This window comes from Strix aluco, chromosome 1, assembly GCF_031877795.1.
Source record: "Strix aluco isolate bStrAlu1 chromosome 1, bStrAlu1.hap1, whole genome shotgun sequence".
Lineage (NCBI taxonomy): Eukaryota > Metazoa > Chordata > Aves > Strigiformes > Strigidae > Strix > Strix aluco.
Window position 1 is genome coordinate 142,830,659 of NC_133931.1, and position 21,988 is coordinate 142,852,646.

The 21,988-nt window shown below is 37.7% G+C and overlaps 1 protein-coding gene across 2 annotated transcripts in view; it reads right to left on the reverse strand.

Moving 5' to 3' along the window:
- Nucleotides 1-21,988, reverse strand: part of RFTN1 (raftlin, lipid raft linker 1) — a 102,095-nt gene that overhangs the window by 38,536 nt on the left and 41,571 nt on the right. For both annotated transcript variants that reach the window (XM_074838496.1, XM_074838487.1), the window contains exon 4: nucleotides 9,591-9,699. In XM_074838496.1, the coding sequence (XP_074694597.1) occupies nucleotides 9,591-9,699 (109 nt within the window). The remainder of the gene's footprint in view (nucleotides 1-9,590; nucleotides 9,700-21,988) is intronic.

The following is a 21,988-nucleotide window of genomic DNA, read 5'->3' on the forward strand; positions in this document are numbered from 1 at the left end:
CATGATATAACAAGGTACTGAAAGAATGTCACAGCAACCCAGTAAAGGGGACTCTGTAATATAAAAACAACAGAAACAATTTACTAAGAGCATCCATAGCAAAAATGGATTTGGAGGAAGGACAATATTCTCTAGCAGCAATGAAGTGATTTCCCAATGGTCAGATGCATTTAGTTAGCTCTGCAGTGAACTAAAGGAAAGACTGATACTTAGTTCTGTGAATGGCCAAACATGGCCTTTGAAATAATAGCTGGTTAATTTTGCTCAGACCGATCTATTTAAACCAGGCATAAACTGTCTTAGCCAATAAAATAAATGTTTGCCTGTCTGTCTATTTGGTGGTTGTTTTTCAAAGAACAACATTAGAGGCATTAGACCTCATAATGTGCACCAGAAACAAGACTATATTTTTTTTTACCTTCTTTTTAGGATTCAAGCAAATCTCCTTTGACAACAGACATAGCACCAAGGATCTTCATGCAAAGACCATGATCTTGTGGTTTGAGAAGAAAGTTATGTACTACGTGACAGGAGTTGGAACTGGAAAAGGATGTTCAAGACTACAGTCTTCCAACTATGCCCTCCTTCATAATATTTAGTACTACATGCTTCATCACAAATACTGCACATCCCCCTTCTAGTTTTTACATTTCTGAAAACAGATGTTTAAAATTAAGACAGGCTTTTAGTTTGCCTCTGATATTTTCTGTAATTCTCACATGCTCCTTCCTGAGAAGACAGCAACAGTCATCAAGAGTTTACTGCTTATTTTAAAATCAACTAAGCTTAGCTAATGTTCTGAAGGAGGGGTTTAGTTCTTCCTAAACAACTCAAAACTTTTGCGACTTTGGCATTTTTGCATCTCTAATACTACATTACAAAAAAGATAATTCTACTCATCAAACAGCAAAGCAGCAACTGCTAATCATGTTTCTCTCCTGTTACTCTGAGACTGTTTCACTAGTTGCAGATTTCCAAACCGTGAAACCTTTCTGACTAGGATGCTCTGTCATTTAAGTCTGTATTTCCCATGCATTCTCCAGTTTACACTCACCAATTCTGAATTTGAGATAGATAGTTCATGTTCATATAAGTAAATATAAATGTAGCTTTTCAGAATCACAGAATCATTCCGGTTGGAAAAGACCCCTGGGATCATCAAGTCCAACCATCAGCCCTACTCTACAAAGTTCTCCCCTACACCATATCCCCCAACATCGCATCTAAACGACCCTTTAACACATCCAGGGATGGTGACTCCACCACCTCCCTGGGCAGCCTATTCCACTGTCTGACCACTCTTTCTGTGAAAAATTTTTTTCTAACGTCCAGTCTAAACCTCCCCTGTTGGAATTTAAAGCCATTCCCTCTTGTTCTATCGCTAGTTACCTGTGAGAAGAGACCAGCACCAATCTCTCTACAATGTCCTTTCAAGTAGTTGTAGAGAGTGATGAGGTATCCCCTCAGCCTTCTCTTCCTCAGACTAAACAGTCCCAGCTCCTTCAACCGCTCCTCATAGGATTTGTTCTCCAGGCCCTTCACCAGCTTCGTTGCCCTCCCAGTCTGCATTCAGGCTTTCAAATGACCAAGTATTTTCACTGTCAATTACATCAAAATAGGCCATCAGGGATAAAACATCAGAGGGATGCCTTGAGAAATGGTACCATAATCCCAAACCACAGAGTTGTCTTTTAAGCAGTGTGTTGACAGTGTTTATCTTGACACTTCCAATGAAAATCTTGACCAGAATTTTACTGTTTGGGAACTTTTAGGAAGAAGTTGACAGATCCAAGAGAAGATAATAGAGTCCAAAAACAAACCCAAAAGCTAAAAACTAATCAGTTTCTTGAAGAAACAGTTGTATGCTGCCTTTCCATCCTTGTGGTACACAGCCCATTCAACAGAATCATTGACTTGACACTTCAAGCTCTTGTTGCATTTGTGGTAGAGCATAACAAGGCACTGAACAGGGAAAAGAAAACAAGCTTTGCAGTTTTACAACATGTTCATTGGTAGCAGCCTCTGCAAAAGGGAACTGAAAGCTACAAACAGAACAGGGAGAAATGTAATGAAGCAAGTAGCTACTGCAGCTTACTGCTATGCTGAATAAAACAGAAGATAGGCTCTTAAGACAGTGTTGCCAAGAGATATTAAGTTACAAGTTATATGTCTGCTGCTACTGCAGCCAATGCTGGGATGAGAATAACAACTTGAAATTCCTCTTCAGCTTGTGTTAGCTGTACATTCATTCCTGAGAACAATATAACCATACTAAACACATCGGACAGCGTGGTGCGAGTATACTTGTTCCTTTCAGCATATTTCACTAGATGACAGCTCTTGAAACCACACTGTCTCATCCTCTGTGGTCTTGGGCGCGATGATTCTTCTCAAATTATTACCTTATTTTAGCATCTGCTCCTTCACAGAGCTGTCAAAGGGTGAACATTGTTGGACACGGGCTACAAAGGTACTGTGACTGTAGTACCTGTCCAAAAGCCATGTAACATACCTGCATCCTCCCATCCTTGCCCTAAACTCTGACAAAAAAATCCTGAATTTATCCATGTCATTTAGGATTTATTCCGTAAAAATTGTTTTAGACATGGGATAAACTGCTAGGGAGCAGCCAGCTATGCTCACTTAACCCAAACACTTCATATACACCGTCAAAAAACAGTCTGTAGAAACTCTGTCGCAAGCGCTTCCTCTAGAAAATAGGCATCTCTTGTGCATGAACCTTTCGAGAGAAACTCCTACACTAATGGGTGAACATAAGCAAGGGGAAAATAAAGACTTACAGAGATAGATGGTTGAGTCTTGTATCTAACAACCATTTTAGCTGGATGAACACAGTCCTGTGTTCTTTGTAGAACATAGGAAAACAGTCACTTATTTGTGATCAGCTAGCACTAATATGATTCAAAACTGGGACACTGATTTAGTCCATCTCTGTCCTAAGCAATGAAAACAAATAACCAAAAGGCTCATGACAACAGGAATATTTTAAAATTAAGAATTCAGCCTCAGACTTACAGACTTTACATTTAATTTGCAGGGAACACTTTCTTTTATCTTTATATAAACCAGAGTGTTTCTTTAAAATCACATTGTTTCATCAAGACATCTGTTACTTGTAGCCAAAATTACAATTTGATCAATTTGCCCATATTTTATTTTAGCACAGTATAAAATATTATCGTATTTATTGTTATTTTTTAAAGTTTTTTCTCCCACCAGACAGAAGTGGGATCATTAAAACATCAACTACATACTTTATAACATCTATTTTTATCTTGGTCAAGAGGATGACTCTGAAAGCTGCTGGGGGCAAAGGATTATAAAAGCACAAGCAGGCTCCTGGGAGAGTCCTGAAAATAGTTTTGCAATGTTCATGGAAGATATATATCAACACCACTCTTACAGGGCTTAGTCAAAAGAACACAAGTTGAAAGCAGCTTAACCAGGAACAGATGTTTCCCTTCACACCAGGCTGTTTAAAATACAGTATATGCTATTTTTTACCATCTCTTGTTATATATACACTTACAAAATGTTAACAAAATGCACTTTAATAAATATTATCACAGCAGATCACAAACAGCTGAACCATTGATGTTGAGTTTCAACTTCTGCTTCATGACTATATCTAAGATCCAAATACTTAAAAATAAAATTGGGGCTCTGTTTGCACTGAAAACATGCAGAAAACAAAGCAGTCAGCTAAGTGCTCAGCAATGTTTTTCATTACACTGTGCTAGAGAAATAAATGTTGTATTGTTCTTTTCCAAATACCCTGGAGAGTGAAGGTTTTGGGGTGGGATTTTTTCGGTTTGTTTTAAGGATGGAAATGATTTTAGAAGAGGTTGAAATCACATCTAGATAAGTAATCCTAGGTAATAAACAGTACTCTAGAGGGGTCATTTTCTAGCAACAGAAGTAAATTTGAACTGCTTATTCATTTGAAGAATGATCCTCTGAGCAATATTAAAGACTCAATTTTTCCCTTCTTCTATCTTTTACTGCCACCTGCTCTGACCGTAAAACCCTGCAGGAAATTTCTGAACAGGCCAGCTAAAACACATTTAAAGTAAAGAATAATGTTTAGGATTACAATAACCATCTAAGGAACCCTGGCACCAACAGAGCAATCGGAGACTTCACAGAAGAGATCCTTGTAAGACTGTAGCAACAGAGTGAGTCAAGAAATCCACCAACAGTCTAGCGCTCTTCAGAACACATAAGCTGCATCTCTTTGTTCCTTCTAAAAAAGAAATCTCAGTGCAAAGATTAAGAGATGAAGAATAAGAAATGACAAACAGAGACAAGAATGTGAGAAATACTGGAACAATTATATAAAACCCCATATTTTTCTTAGGGATTATAATTAAAAGTAAAAAAAAAATTACAAGATTAGTAATTTTCACATTCACTTTTTCTAGAAAATTGCAGACTTTTGTCTTCTCATTTGCTTGTCATACTGTTACAAACACAAATAAATATATATATAGAAATACATATTATTATGGACAAATTTGTCCAATGTCACATTTCTCATCTTCCACATCTTCTTGCTGTTTCATAGTTAGATGCTCAAGAGAGTTTTAAAACTCTGAAGTTGAGAATTCAAAATCCTTTAATATTGCTTTCACACACTACCTGGATATGTGAAGTCCCCTGTTTTGATCATATAAGACAAAAGTTCACTCTGATGTAAGTATGTAGGAAATAAGTGAAGAGTCAAGTCTGGGCTGAATCACTGCCTTGACTGGGAACATCTACAGAAATAATTTTAAAAGGCTCTTGAGAATTCATATAGGCATTCAGTTTTTATTTTATAGGAGAGACACAAGTCCTCCTAAATACTCCAACCCTGCTTCTACCTAGCAACTTAAAAGAAGCTGGAGAATCAACCTGCCTTTTAACAGCAATACTAATACAAAAATTATTCACCAATTAGAGTTCTAACACAAATGACTCTCCAGAAAACAATGCGCATGAACTAAGATAGCGGTTATCTTGATAATACCAAAACAGCTACAGATGAATGGACGGAAAAAACAAGGGAGCAGGAAAGTAAGTATCTTGGTAGTTTGACACAAACATCAGTATGGAGAAACATGCAGTGAGACTGACCTGTGTGAGTTCGGGGTGTGCAGCAGTTCCTTACCCAACCATTCTGCCAGTCTCCTGCCTGCCATCCCCTCCAAAGGAGCGAGGGCAGATAACAGGCAGGAGGAACGAACCCCTCCAAGAAATGTCTCACCTTTCAGGAGTACACTAAATTCAAGTACAGTTTAAACTTGTTGGTAGTAATGTGTATTAATTTCCAGTGCATAAACTAACACTTGAAACATACTAATTCCTCGTGCCAGTTCTATTCCTGGTATTTTCTTTTTTAAAAGACATTTAGAAAAATTCCAGTAAATACCAGTTGATACCATATATTCCATAAAACTGGCAAGAGGGCTCAAATACGGTAGATCCTTTCAGCAACGTAAGATGCGAGTTCTTCATGCAAGTGTTAGTATTGTATGGACTTTCTTTCAAAATAGTAGAATTCCCTACACAACTTGCCTTTGTACTAGGGCAAACTGGTGTTCACCGTTTCAGATGCCAACTCTAGAACAAGTACATGGGTGGCAGCATCCTTGCAATGTGTTTTGTTGGCATATTCCTCCCTGGGATCTCACTCACTTAAGTCTGAGAGATACCTTCACTTCTTGGCCCAGCAATACTATTACCAGAAGACAAATGTCAACAAACCTATGGGTAAAGTCACTCCATCTGCAGGAGCCAAGATTATTTCTCAAGTACTTTGGACTACAGAAGTTGTTCAGAGGACCACTTAAGGGAGTGACATGTTACTGGCAGCTTTTGAGCTAGTGCTGGTGATGGCATTTGCATTGCTCACTGGACTTCACCAAGACTATGAATAGGGGGAACAGCAATGAGCAGATTTGACAAACACTGTCTCATGTGGCAGATTTCATCGCAAGATAAGCATTACATAAGTGTTTCAAGATGGCAGTCGTGTTCCAAGCTGAACTGTTCCACTTCTGAAAATGCAAAAATAATTACTCATATGTATGGCCTTAGGTTTGTTGAAAGAAATCAGACTCATTTCTGAGTCAAGTACAGACAGACTAGCAGGAAGAAGTCTTTCCTTGTCTAGTCAAAAATACAAAAGGAAGATGCCTGCCTTTGGATTTCAGTTAAGCTGCAGTGTTTTTAAACCATGCTTTTCCACGCTTATCATACCTCCCCAGTGAAGGATAATGAGTCCACAGGGACAAGAAATATCAACTCTGCAATGTGGTCAAACTGAAAAAAAGCATACAAGAATTTCCTTCTGACAGAGCATTATTAAGCAGGCAACCAAGAATACAAAGACGTGCTTCCTAAATTTTAAGAAGTCAGAACTGAGAAGAAATGGTACAGAAACTATTCTCCATTTCCTAACCTGTCACCAACACTGCAAAGATGCGAACACAGGAGTAAAACTTTCTGCCTGTTACAGTTCTTCTAGAGCATATAACTCAGATTGATGTGGAAAACAAAGGTCACGAGAAACATATTTGGCATTCATATATGACTGCGTATCCAAAATAACTCTTTTTGTGGGATGTCAGCCTAGCTTCTCCTTCCCTTACTTGTCTCAGCAGATTCAGAACACTCTCAGATGAAAAAAATGATAACAGGGTACACAGAAATAAAGAGCAACTAAGGAAGTAATTAAAGGCTACCCTATTTTACATGAGACGCAAGTCAAAGTATTACAAAATACGGTATCTTAGAAGTAACATCTCTGACTTGCAACAGCTTCAGAATGATCTGAGCCAGTGATCAGAAGTTCAGAAGTTAGTTTTGCTCATTAAAAAGCATATGAGCAAATCTTTAATCTCTGTTTTGCCTGAGAATTAAAGACAGCAGTAAAGTACATACACAACAGTTAAGTTACTTCTTTCATTGCCCAGGAATTACATGACAAAGACTGGGACTGTTTGAGCTCTTTAGGACAGGTTGAGCTGCACTTGATCCACACTGATAGGAAAGAACAAACAGAATGTGGTGATGTCAACATGATTTTAAGGTACAGGAAGAGTATATCCTGTGCAACGTTATGTCCCCAATACTTAACTGTCTTCTGTCTTCCATGGCTCACAACTGCAGTCAGAAACCACAGTGGTGGCAAAAATGTACAGAACACAGTAGAGAACTGGGACAGGGTCCTGAAGTGGAGAAGGATCTCAGCAGCAGAACACAGGTTTGACCAGAGAGTCTTCTTTGGCATTTCTTAAATGTTTTACAGTCAACATTGTACTGAGGCACTTTGTTACAGTGAGCGAGAAGCATTCTCCAGGTGAAATAACTTCCTTGTTTCTACTTCATTACTCTTAAACATTTATATGGATTATAGAAGAATAAAAAAGATATTACCTATGCTGTATGCCATTGCAAAATTGTTCTGTGTTTGCCAGGAGCAAGCAGTTAATATTCAATATGACATACATTTTCAATGCAACAAAAAGTCAATTGAGAAAAGAAGTTATTAACATTGCATCCTTGTTCAAACTCCATGTAAACAGTACTTGCTCAGCAGTACATAATAAAATTAATAAAATCAATTTTCTCAGGGTAAAGGACTTTTTTCACAGTTGGAGAAAATTTTGACTTCTTATTTTGTTTTGAAAATATGGCTACACTATCTTTTTTTAAAATATAGTATTTCGCAATGCAGTAAGATGGTAAACGTGTACTAAAAGTCTCTGTTATGAAAAGCTCTGCAATCAAGGATGTGCCTGTTCAATTACAACACTATTAACTTCAACTGTATTCCACAGTTTGAGAAGAATTATAGGGTTGTTCTTTTCTGAAAGAAAGCAACTGCCCTCTCTAACAGCTTTTTGTTATAACTTACTTTGAAGAACATCCTTTATTTTCATTTATTTTGTTTGTAAACATCTGTTTTATATGCCCTTAAAAGCAATGGCCATTTTTGTTGCTCCGACAAATTAGTTAATATGACAATTAATTCCTACTCCCAAACAAGTCCTGTTTCCTGAGTCAGATTTACATAAAAGTGTTGAGACTTTCACAGTGTGTTTAATCAGATATAGACAGTGACACAGCACACACTTGACAGCAACAGCTTCAAAGAACTTCAAATTCCTCTACATCAAATAACATCTGAGGATGAGCGACATACTCAGCCTACAGAGAAACAGTAAATATACATTTTAGCTATTAAAATGTAAATTATTATATTTCAAAAAGGCATCTTCATAACCCCATAATCAAATGGCTTCTACCAACAGAAACACTATCATGTCTAGAAAAGCATTCTAAAGAGCCTCAGAATTGGGTATTTATGGAAATAAGCTGACTCCTGGATTGTCATTTTGTTTTCATGTTAGCCATACTCTTTCTGAAGTTAAAAATACAAAGAAATTTTCTGTTGCAATGATATAAAATTTTGCTACCAGTTGTGACAGATAAGCCTATATTTCTACTCCGACTCAAAGAACTGAAGAACAAAATCAAACATGTTGAAACTGATACACAAGAACTACACCAGTTTTGCCTAAGTGTGAATATATTGAAATAATCAAAGATAGTGTCAGAATAAAAGTGCAATAACACAATAAACCCTGAAATGAAAATTCGGACTCAAACTTCTGAATATTAGTTATGATATTCAGATATGTTCTGATACCAGAATCTATGTATCTTTAAGTATGATGATGATCAAATGGTCATAGCTGCATTATTTTTTAATCTAGTTTTCACAGATCACAGTAAAAAGGAAAGATTCAACATGAGTATAGTCTGTCAAGCTGAGTCCCTATCAAGCTCATACAGTCTGTGCTAAAATTTGTTCTACAAAATTTTCTTAACTATTACCTCTGCAAGATGGATTAAAGCTAGGGGAGTATGCCTACTCACGCTATTCTTACACCATGTGGCTAAGTAAATACAGTATTTAATGCTAGGTTTTATAACATGCAATAGGACACAACAGATGCTGCAAAATTTGAAACATGCACAATGAATCTGTCTTCGCTAAAATGGACATAACCTGCTAATTTCCAGTCTGGCAGAATATTACAGAATCAAAAATAGTTTTAAAAAGAAGGCAACAAATAAAGAATTGCATGGCTCTTTTCAAATTCCACAATATATACAAAAGTTTATTTAAAGCAACAGTATTCTGGATGACAAAGGGATTTAGGTTACCAGTACCACCTCTAATTGCTAACATCATGTGATACTGCAACAAAATTTAAATAACTTAAAATGTTTACACTATTATAGGACTGTCTTCCACACTGGTAAATTAGTTGATATCATCTGTGAGAGGTCACTCTCCTGTGATACTACAAATCATTTTCTCATAATAGTATGATCAAACGTGTTTCTCTCAATAATTGCCCTTCAGATACTTAAAACACCAAGTTCTAGTGCAGTGTTTCAACTGCACAAAATGTACGCATATTCCTATTGTCAAACTGACAGAACTAGAAGCAGTTATTACAGTGCAAATAAAAGTGTACTGTTTTGGTTTTTGCCCCTTTTTTTTTTTTACTCACTTTCTTAATAAAATCAGGTACCTCCTTTTTGTCTGAAAGTTGGTTTAAAGAGGAGCAGCATTCTACCTCCAAGACATATCCTTCACTATGGACGTCACCTTTTGGAGACCTAAAAAGGCAGACAGAAAAAACAAATCAGTTTCTGCTGTTAACGCTGGATACCCAGACTTCCCCTTTATAAATATTTCTCATGGAGAGCTAACCTTTGAGTTAGAGACAAAACTTTGGTTCCCACACATTCATTCCATTGAGCTTGACACAGTTCTGACAAGTGGTAGCTACAGCATCTCACCTACTTGCTAGGGAAGGAGATCACACCAATGACTGCAGATGGTGGAAAGCCTCGGGGACTTCCAAATTTCTTTATCTGTCCAAGGAGATGCACAGGTGATGTAACTCAGAATATGCAGAAAGCAGGTTCCAATGTAATGGGCTGACAGATGCTCTGAGCCCCACAGGGCAGCTTGATGTAGGGTGTGTTTCACTAACAGTAATTAAAGAAAACCCTTCTCTTACCTACCATCATTCTAAGTCAACATTTAAAAATCAGGGGCTAATCAGTCTATCCTTCAGTCTTACCTTATGATTTGTTGTTGAGAAATAAAAAGCTATGTGTGAAATCCCTTCTCCAGAAGACACTAACTCCTAAAATAATTCAAAGCGTATGGCATCTGCCATAGACATTGCTGAAGAAGTCAGTGCTGTGGAAACATGGTATCGGTCAAAACATGCCAAGAGAAAGTTTGGAAGTTATCCTGAATAATCTTGAGAAACAGTCCGTAGGTGTGCAATGCAAAGCAGTGCTACTGAAGGCAGTTTTCGTCTTCTCTGGACTCCCATGAAAGGAAACTGATACGCCTGATCAATAGAGGAAATCTAGAGAATCATTTGTTCTATCAGTTCTTTACAAGAACATGTGGAGGAACGTACAAAAATAAAAGCTAGCCTGTAATTCTTGGGATTAGTAACAAAGTAGTTATCTTAACATCCTATATGGAGAATCAAAAGATCTAGTTTGAAGTAAAGAACTAATCCTGGCCAGCAGTCACTTGATGCACTGGGTACCTACAGGACAGGAAGAAAGATGCAGAAGTTTGTACTGAGAGTGCTGAGGAAGCAGCAAAACAACAAAACAACGGCTTTGCTGGCGTGTGGTGCTTACAAAGGCAAGACTGTGTGAAAGCCCTGTTCTGGGGACTGAGATTGTGTGACACGTAAAACACGCTTCAGCTACAGATGGTCCCAGGGGCTTTCCCGAGATGCTAACAGTTACTCAGAGCCATGAGATGCGTAGGCTGCTGACTGCAAACTGGCAGTGTGTTTCCTAGGCAATACTGCAGACATTTTCTCAAGTATCACATGACATTTTTTGTACTTGATCTTCCCACTTTCACACAGGCTATACTCTCACTTCATTTCTTCTATCTCACTTATATGTGGGACAGGTGGTACCAGACTCTGAGTTGTTTGGGAACACTTAAGTCCTTTCCTTATTTGTTTTTCCCCTCCTTTCTAAGTTCTTCTCATAACTTGTGGCCCCATCCTGTTCTTGATTCTGGATGAAAATTTTAACAAAACATTGGTGTCCATGGAAACTCTCCAAACATCTTTATAGGATTTACAAAAATCATTATTGGGGGACTAAAAGTGTTCCACCACTACTCCTCTGTAACAGGTGTACAGAAATTAATTTAAGCAGCAAAGAACAGCTTTGTCAAGAAAAAAAACAAAATAATTTTGTGAGGGGGAACACATGAACTACAGATAACCATTTTTGCTGTCCTAGATAAATTCCTAGATAAAATAATCTATTCTGTGCATATTTTCCACCACAGATGAACTCAATGAATTCAAGAACATAAAAATAAACTTAAGAAAGTCTCCCTGCTAGAGTACTTACTACTATACCTCCATTTTTTTTCTAAAATCTGAATATGACTAATTGGAAATGTAGCCCTGATGTTATCTAGTGAAGTTCCAGATAGAAATAAGTATGAGCTAGGGCTATCTAATGTTCTAGCAATTAACAGACCATCAAAACTGCCACTTGATATTGCAATGCAAAGTCCATACAATATCAAACAGAGTAAAAACAATTCTCTAGTGCTTCAGCTGTTGTTTAATTACAACCCAGAAGTGGGTTACCAGGAACAGTCAGCAAGGAACCAAGCCCTTTTTAGACAATCAAGCCCTTTTTTGGGGGACAACAGCAAACCTCTACAAACATGAGGACCAAATGATTCTGCCATTTCCCTCGTCGGGACAACTGACCTCACTCAACACAGCCCCCTTCCAGCCTGGCTGAGGAAGCCATATTCCCAGACCAGAGACTGAAATTATATAGCTCAAATTCAAAGTCAAGATATCAAATCCCAGAAATGAAGTATGTGACATGCTATTTCTTTCTGTTCCCACTCTTTCACCAGGGCCTGTTCCCTACATAGTCATCAGGTCTCCGTGCAAACTATTGCTGTGACAAACATAAATTACTATTCTAATTGCTCTGAAAGAATGAGAAAGACTGTATTTTCATGTTTAAACCCACTGGTTAACTGTAAAACGAATTCTTTTCAACCTATATTGGTGAGGTTCATACAGAGGCATAAGGAAGAGGGAAGTCTGCCCTTGAACCACTCTCTCCTAATTCCTCTCCTCCCCCTCAACAGCTCCCTCGACTCTGATTTTGTGCAGTTTTTTGAGGACCTACTTCCAAATTCTTCGAAAGGAGCACAAGTTATGTGAGATACAGATTATATCCATAAAAATATAGTGATTCTTACTGCAGCTGCTTAAAATGACCTGTTTATTTTTCCTCCTTTAACAATACACTTGCTGCTTGTAAATATTTAAGCAAAGAGGAGACAGTGGATTCTTCTTCTAAGTCTCAGAGCTACCTCTGCACTAGGGCTCATGAAACAAAATGCATCAAATACCACTGCACTCTGTTAGGAACATTATTTTACAGAATACACGTAACAGATCCTGCTAAAGGCCATAAAATCTTTAGTTAAAATGTTCCAACAGAAGTACTCTATATATATTTCCAAAAAGTATTTTCCCATGCCTTCAAGTAAAATATGTCCATATATGTTAAAGGCAACTCTTTGTCTATAGAGGTAGTTTTCAGCTTTTTAGGAAACATTTAAGAGCCTATTATTCTGTCAAAAACAAACAAACAAAACAAAAGCCATAGCTTTTCACATGAAAAGAATAAATAGCTGTGGATTTCACAGACCACAAAAATAATTTTCTGAGCAAACCCAGGTGGGCAAGAAATTATTTCCAGCCTCTACACAATAAATTATGCATTTCATAAATATCATAAAAGTCTCTCATTAAACTCTTTGAATACTATTAGTATAGCCATAGAGAAGTAGCTAAATATAGGTACAGGTAAATTCTATACTGAACAGAAATTATTATATTTTGGGTTTTATTCATTTAATGGGACTACTTTTAGGACCACTTTCATTGAGACTGAATTGGGACCCCCAAAATACACACATCTATCAAGATCACAGAAGTCAGAGGAGAAGTCAAAAGCAGAACTCAGGACTCCTGACTCCCTGTTCTCTTCTGAAGAAGGACTAGATGTCAATCATTTGAAAAATAACCCAATAATCCATACTCTGTAGTCTCTTATCAGTTTTATAGCAAAGGAAGTTACTGGGAGTACAATGTATAAAATATTTTAAAATTAAAGCAATGGTTTTATGTAAATTTAATTTCCACTTTTCCACCATAAAACATTTCTCAACAGAAAGTGAAAGAGAAAGAGGAATGCTGAGATCAGTTTATTCAAAAAAATGTGTAAGCCCCAACAGTTTGAAGGCCCTTCCTTTTCTTCTGGATGTACAGTCAGCAGTTTCTTCCTCTTCTCTTCCTCCTCCTAGGTTGGAAAACTGAATCTTCATCCCTCCGTTGTCTTCAAACATTCAAGGTTTTTATTATCTTTGTTCCTCTAATAAAAAATCCCTGGGTTAATTAAAAATGGCCCAGTCCTGAAAGAAGGACACCTGGATACAGTAAGGCTGTACCCTTCTTGGAAGCTAAGATGAACTGGAGAAGCTGGTACATCCCAACCTGTTACAACATCCTCTACTCACTATAACACATTTTGTGATATCTGAGAGAAATATAAGGGACAGTGTGAACAATGTCATCGCTTCACCTGCAGTGGGGAAGGGCAGTCTCCCGCCTGTCTGCCCAGGCGAGGATAACCACTGGTTAATCGTGGAGAATGACAGAAAATTTCACCATATCTTATACGCCCTGGGCTTCCACTTGTTTTTCTTCCTTTGTTATATATCTCATTGCTTGTTTATCTTTATCAATCTTCCTGAAGAAGGATTTTTCTGTCACTGTAGATATCCTCAGTGACCACCATGGACAACCTTAACCAGTGGGTGGCAAAGAGCTGAGAGGAAACTTCAGTCTACGTGGTGCTGTGCAGAGGGACAGCATTTTCAGGCATGTCAGGGCCAGGGGTAGAGGGTACCCTCAAGTGTTACTGATATGGAAAAGGCTGAGGACCACAGTCTTAAAAAGAGCGGTGTCTTGCATCCTAAATAGGACCTCTAGTGCCACTAAAGAAGAAAATACAGAGAATAAATAAGGTTTTCACTTATAATTGGAAGTTCACTGGCCAAAAATATTTTATGATGGTTGTTTCAGTAGGCTGTCATTTCCTGTACAGCTGTTTGCAGTTAAGTGCCATTTCATGGTAGATAAACCATTACCAGCTGTAGAGTACCAGGAACTTACACAGTAACTATTAAAGCTGACAACTTGGTGTCTGTTACAAACTGGATTTCCAGTCCTTTTCAGATACAAGAAGGAAATAAGGGAGCCAACATTTGGTCCTAATCTTCTTGAAGTTCTCCATGTCCATGAATTTGGAAAGCCAAAAGCACACTTCTAAGCTGCCCAGACAGTCTAAAAATGACTACTTGATTAAGATGATGCTAGGAATGTAAGTGCTGTTTTGAGATTTTCCACTACATAGGAATGGCTCTACAGTTCAAAAAATAACTGTACATTTATAACAAACTGATCTACATTACAAAAAAATAAAAGCACATCAAGGTGATTAACATGAGCAGTTTGTATCTGCGTACTTCCAAGTTAAAAATCTAGCAAAACTAGAGTACCTGAAAACCAAGATGGCAGCAATTAAAAAACCCATAGGTTTTATGATGCCCACCCAACAAACACACCATTTTTAATAAAAATAAAAGTAGGTATATTGCATCATAACAACCTCAACTGTAACCCACATGACACTGTTTTAACTTTATTACCTAAGCATTTTCTTTACTAGGAATTTTCTTATATAGGAAACCGTATCACTGGAATATATATTATTTGTTAGTAAAATTTATGAACTTTTTTTAACAAGAGCATATAGAGTTACTTGTGAAAAGTTCAGGCATGTATGGATGCATAGGCATCTTTAACGTGCTGTGTTTATAATTTTGAGAACACAGATGAAAGAACATTTATTTTGGGTCAATGTTAAAAGTTGTTGCAAGGAAATATGTATTTCTTTGAACTTGAAACAAATAGCAAGCTTTAAAAAGTCAAGCCATTGTCCCTTGAGCTAAAGGAAGATGGGTATGGAATAAATATTATTTTTTCAGCAAACTGAAATCAGCCTGCTGAGAGCAACAACACACCCTGCTTTTGCACACAAAACATGTTTGATCCTAATGCTCATGAAGGCAAGGTCAGACATTTGCCATCTTCAAGCCTAAATCCTACATGAAAACCGCAGATACACACACACATATATATATACACACACAGGCATTTAAATTTAAATTAAAAATATACTGTAGCAATGCAAAGTATCCACTTTCACCAACTCAAGCAAGCACAAGATCACTGATAATACAGTCAGACTACATTATTTTGAAACGCCTTCAGCTGGAATTCCTGTATTTCTGCAGAGATTTTTTTGTAGCACATTTCAGGGCACATGAAGGAGAAGGGCACTGGGAACAGTCAGCATGGATGTAGCAAAGCTAAATCATACTTGACCAACTCTATTGCCTTTGATGTTAAAATGAGTGGATTTGTTGTCAAGCGGAGGGAGGGCAGTGGCCTATCATTGATGGCAATTTTAGCAAGAGGTTTTACACTGGCTCCCACACTATTTTTGTATGCAGGTTAGGGTACTACAGTCTGGAAAACCAGATGAGTGAAAACCAGTTCCATGGTTAATGGTTACGCCCTGTCTGGAGGCCAGTGAAAAGTGGAGCACCCACCCAGGGGTCTGCAGCATGAAGCCTATCATGTTTAACATCTTATCGATGGCACCGAGGAGGGGACAAGGTGTGCTCTTGTCAAGTTTGCAAATGACATCAGAGCGGGAGATGCAGCTGACATGACACTTGACCACTGTGCATGCTTTATACAGCGATGTATCACTGAAGGTCAAATGTAGCATGAAAAATTTTCACATGGAAAATGAAGAAATGTTCACAGAAACGCAAAGACAGGCTTGCCAGGCAGAGGCACTAGCCATGGCTCAAGGCTCTATTCGTTGAATTCTACACAAATTCAAAGCAAGAACTCCCTGTTTCAAGTGCCTATCAAAAAAGCTTGAAGAGAAGAAAAGTTTTTGGGGGCTAGAAGGTGACTCAAACAGCTAAGAATCCGAAATTTGATTGTCTGAATGTTTTTAGAAATATTTTCCTTTGTTTTGGAAGGCAAATGTGCAAATCCAAATGCCAGAGGACCAAACCAAGACTTCACAAAGCATAATGCTTCCAGGGGCTGCTGCTTCTTCCCAACATAATTATGTTTTTTCATACTTGATCAGTTCCTTGGTATAATACAGTTTTCCTTTCTTTCATGGGAAGGGCTGCTATTAAAGGGGGTGTTTAGCATGACTGGAAAAAGAGAGTGTGAAGAGTTGTCTTTCAGGTGTGAAAAATCAGGATTTCCCCTTCAGACAACATAATTAAGCAAATACCAAGTGGACACTGACAACTGGAAATGCAAACATAGCATCAAAGAAACAACACAACAACTACTGTCTTATCATTTCATGTTGCATGTTTAAGCCATTTCAATCTTTTGCATTTACAGCATGCTACTTTACATTTCCTATAAATCCAGACTCTCTAGAAATCAATTTTCTACATTTTCTGTAAATCCAGACTTTAAATGACACAGAGGACACAAAAATTTAGCTATATCTCAGAAGATGCCATTAATTGAAATCACTTGGAATTGATGTTGCATACCAGCAAAACCAAGAAATTGTAAAAATCCTGGTTTACTATTAAACTTTTGAACTCAGTCTGTCAAATTCCTTTGCATATAAATAGAACTATTTTTGGCCAAGTGATGAAAGTTTGCATTTCATCAGGATTAATTGGATATAGGGAAATTCTAGAAATAGAATCAGAATCATCTCATCAAGTGAATCACTGAAACACCTGACACCTCATTATTTTACAAAAAGGGAAAACAGCTGCAAAGTTGTTTGAGGTAAACATCGAAGTCTACTCTAAAAAAATTACTCTTAAATTATACTACTTAGTCTGCTTCTGCATGGCAATGTTTCCCTGCTGATTGCTTTATTGATTGGAGGCAAAACCTGTAGAAGGGTATGTCCTAAGATGGAGCAACAGAGACAAAAAACTCCCTGGAATTCAATTTATATCCCCTGCTTCACTCTACTGTGGTGAAATGGAGCATCTGCAAACATGTCAGAACTTTTGTAAGCAGACAGTTTATGAGCCCGGACCACGTATCTTTCCTAGTGGAAGAGAATGGAGCATGCTTTCTGGTGCAGAGTATTTAGAAAGGGAAATTAAAACATTTTAACTGACATTGAATTTTGAAACTTTAAGATATCAGACAGGGGTGTCACACTACAGGGAGCTGGGAATAAATTAAAGCAGCTTTGTGCTATGATTTTGTTACAGTTTTGTTCAGGGGCTGACTTTGTAATTTCTCTGCAGGGAACAGGTTATCTGCAACAGCCATAAGCTGTCCGAAATAGTAACACGCACAAGACACCTAAACAGAAATTGTTATATTAAAACCTAGTGAGTATGGAAATGAAAGGGCAAAGATAGAAAGGCTATTACACACACAAAGAATTAACAATCTCTGTTCCTCGGGGGAACTTAAGCAACACACGTGCTACTCTCCTTATCTTGGTTAGCCAGAACCTCCCAAACGCACGGACCTTCCCCTGTCCCTTTCACCAGGAGAGACACACTGTCACACGTTCGTGCTTTCCAGTGTACCACCATATATCCCTTTTCCTGAGATTCTTGTCTTCAAGTGTAAATCAGTGTGAATCAACTTGTCTCAAGCGTGAATCAACACGAACCAGCAGGCCAGGGGCTATGCTTCACACCTTGAGCCTTTCCTATGTTCAGCAAAAAACCCTGTAAAAACCCAGGCTTGAAGATTTTTCTTTGCATGTTTTTTTTAGGAAATGCCTTCTACGAGAAATCCAAGTATCTCAGAACTCAGCACAAACACTAAGTCAATTGCTTTTTATTTAAGTCCATTGAAATTTAGAATGAGAGAGAGAAAGAGGGAAACCGAGGGAAAGAGGGAAAGAGAAAGAAAGAGAGAAAGAGAGAGAGAGAAAGAGAGAAAGAGGGAAAGAGAGAAAGAAAGAGAGAGAGAGAAAGAGAGAAAGAGAGAGAGAGAAGGAAAGAGAGAGAGAAAGAGAGAAAGAGAAAGAGAGAAAGGGAGAAAGGGAGAAAGGGAGAAAGGGAGAAAGGAAGAAAGGGAGAAAGGGAGAAAGAGAGAAAGAGAAAAAGAGAAAAAGAGAAAAAGAGAAAAAGAGAAAAAGAGAAAAAGAGAAAAAGAGAAAAAGAGAAAAAGAGAAAAAGAGAAAAAGAGAAAAAGAAAGAGAAACAGAGAAAGAGAAACAGAGAAAAAGAAAGAGAAAAAGAGAAAGAGAAAAAGAAAAACAGAAAAAGAAAAAGAGAAAAAGAAAAAGAGAAAAACAGAAAAAGAAAAAGAGAAAGAGAAAAAGAGAAAAAGAAAAAGAGAAAAAGAGACAAAAAGAGAGAAAAAGAGAGAAAAAGAGAGAAAGTATTCATAGGAGCACTGAAGTTGTTATTCCTTTATCCGACTCTATTCAACTTCCAAACCACTTCCAATCAACTGGTTAGTGTGCACAATGCAATCTGGTGCTACAAAAATATTTAAATTTATTATATTAAATTTAATGAGAGCAATGGCAGAGTCCTTCAGCTACTTGGTAGACTACCTTCATGCCCAGTACCTCTAAAGAATTAAACACTCCTATATTTACTTCATTTACTTTAACTGACCATGACACTTTTTGCGGTGCAAACAATTGTATTGTTGATTTAAAAAAAATAAATCTGTCCTTTACTTCCATATTCTCCCTAATGTTTCCAAGGGACAAACATTGCTTTTCAACATTTATAGCTTCCATATATGTTAGGAACGTGTTTCCTCAAATGTCCTACAACAGAAATGACTCCTACTTCCTTATTTACCAGAAATTATTAGATAGCTAAGATAACGACGCCGCAGAGATACCAGTACAGCTTAAACACAAAACTACTGTATAGTGATTTTAAAAGTCACCTTAAATGTATAATTACATTGCAAATTAACACCGAGAATTTTAAAACTCCAGGACAATGGCAAAATAGGAGGAATAACACTAATAAGTACTTTTTTTGTTTTAATGCATAGCATGTCTAAGCACTACCTTTTCCACTTTATTCTTGAACAAATTAAGGCACTGCAAATCTCAGTGACAGCAGCAGCACGTAACTCCTGATGCACATCATCTGCTGCAGCTAGTATAGCCTCTTCCCACCTTTGGAGAGACAATGCTATAAAACTAAGCCCCCTCAAAATGTGAGTCAACAGTATTAATTTTAAAACATAAAACTGACATATAAATGTGCAACACTGATTAAAGACTAATTCAAGTGTTCAGTTCTGTCTCTGTATACACAGAATTGACATTACTGTACCAAAAAGGCACTAATACAACAATTTCACTTCTGTTCCATTCAGGCAACAAAAATCACAAGGTGAAAAACCAGACAACTGCCAGATGAAGTATATAGCGCTGGAGCCATCCGTGGTGAAACACCTGCAGTAAGAAAGGAGCTACAGCCTCAGGTGTTTTGCAGAAAGTGTCCGGGAAGCCCGAGGGTGGGCCCTGGACCAAACTACAGAGCTTTTTATGACTCCTTGGCTCTCCATGAAGGGCTGGCACCACTGTTACAGAAAACAGCAAGGGACCACTTAGTACTTCAGAGCATACATTATGTTACTAGTGATCCTACAACTATAGCTGTAGTACTTACACTCCTAAAATCTTACAACAGGAATAAACACTCATCTGATCAATATCCTAAACTGACCTTAACTTCTACCCAAGAGTTCAACTGTTTTATACATAGACAGCCTACAGATGCCAGAGACCTCATAGTCCCCAGTGAAAAATGTATCATTTATTCTTTATCAGCAGTGTAATGAGAAAGGTTAATTAAGAAAATTAACGGTATGTCTTTTTTTTCCCTACTGTCGCTTATTTTTTCTCCCCAGCTGTTAGTGGAATGGCATAAACTCACAGTTCAAATACAGCTGGTTTCTATGCAGACCATAGTCACGTGAAATTTGTGCAACACCCATCTCTCTTCACTGTGCTTGGCAATGCAAACATTTGTTGCACCCATGCACTCTGGAAGCAGCTTCTGCCATACTCTCAGCCAAACTCAGGAACATTTAAACTACATGAAACACCAAACTGATGTCACTTCCCCTTCTGGTACTTGTCTGTTTTTTCCCACTGCTCCAAGTCTCTTCCACTTCCCTAGGCAGTCAGAAATGACAAATAAGGGAATGCAAAGAAATGGAGTGTGAATGTAAAAGGAAATATAATTGGTTCAAGACTCTCTACTGTCTTCAATTTTGTACAGTCATTTACAGCTGTCTAAAGTGTGTGAAACACTGGCACCCAAGTGAGTAAGTAGGCAATTAAGATTTTGTACTCTTTCACAATCATTCTGCACAGATGTAAACTACTGGATTCAGTACGAGACAGCAGCAACACACTGAGCACTCTGGATTGAAGATCGTATCGCTCTGCTGAGGTGGATGCTGCTCTTCCCTGACATGTCTTCACAGATCAGTCCTGGAAGCGGAACCCTTGGACCCTGATCCAGCAGAAGTGCTTAAGCGCTTACTTAACATTGCAAACTCATGAATGTAAATACCTTCATTAATTGCAGCAGGGTATTTTGTAGCCAGGGAAAGCAAGGCACCAAAACCAGGCAAGCTCAGCCCAATATTACTCAAGAAGTTCAGCCAAACATTTTATGTTTTGACCATAAAACTGCAAACCCTTTAAACAATAGTATCAGGCAAGCCAGCATGAAGTTCTGTATTAAAAGTAAAAGCAAGTCAAGGTAAATTGAGAGTTATTTCAGAAGCTAAAATTGCCTGCGACACCAAATGCCTACATATATTTGCTAATGAAATGCAAAACTTTTTCCTTAGGTCACAGACTGATGTTCGACCCTGTCAGTAATTGCTACCAATTGATTACCAGGCTGTAGCAAATTTAATGGTGGTTCTACTTTAGTTTTAAAGAGGTGTCTAAAACAGTTACATCCTTTCCTTCAAGCATCAGCACAAAGAGTGGGTCTAGGATTGGCAAATGGAGGTTTAATTATCCCCCAGCCTTCAGCATAGGTCACTGTTAGAAGGGGTGGACTGGAGAATGCAGCTAAGGTAGGAAAGCTGTACAGAATGGCTGCAACCACACAGGTAGCTTCAGAGTTGTGGGTGGTTGGATAACATTAAATTGTGTTTTAAATCACTAACTAAAAATAATAAACGTGTGTTTATAAATATTCACATTTTAATTTTCTTCTGGGCTATTTAGCAGCACATTCTACTGACTTTTTTTAGATCAAATTAAAACATGAAAGAACAGTATTACTGTTTGTTTATTCATCTTCAGACTTTGATTATGTAGAATGTTCTTAATGCATTTTAAGAGACTGAACAAAGCAGGAGAGTAATTTTTTTTTTAAGGAGTTTGCACTGAGAGAAAAATTAAAAGAATTTGTATTGTTTAGAGGAAAAAAGGGCCTAAAGTCTACACATAAACTTAAGTATGCATTAGTACTGCAGTTCTCAAATTAATTACATTAACTGTAACCATCTAATATGCCTTTTCTAAGCAAACACTTCTTCTGTCTTAATTTAATCTAATAAATTCTTAAAGGGTACCAATGGGATCATCCTCACAAACTGTCAGGCATAGGGCTTGTTTGTTTGCCTCTCATGACAACACATCCCAAAATACAGAGCATATTTCAACTTGTTATTCCCTGAGTTGTCTGCCAAACTGCAGATGAATTGTA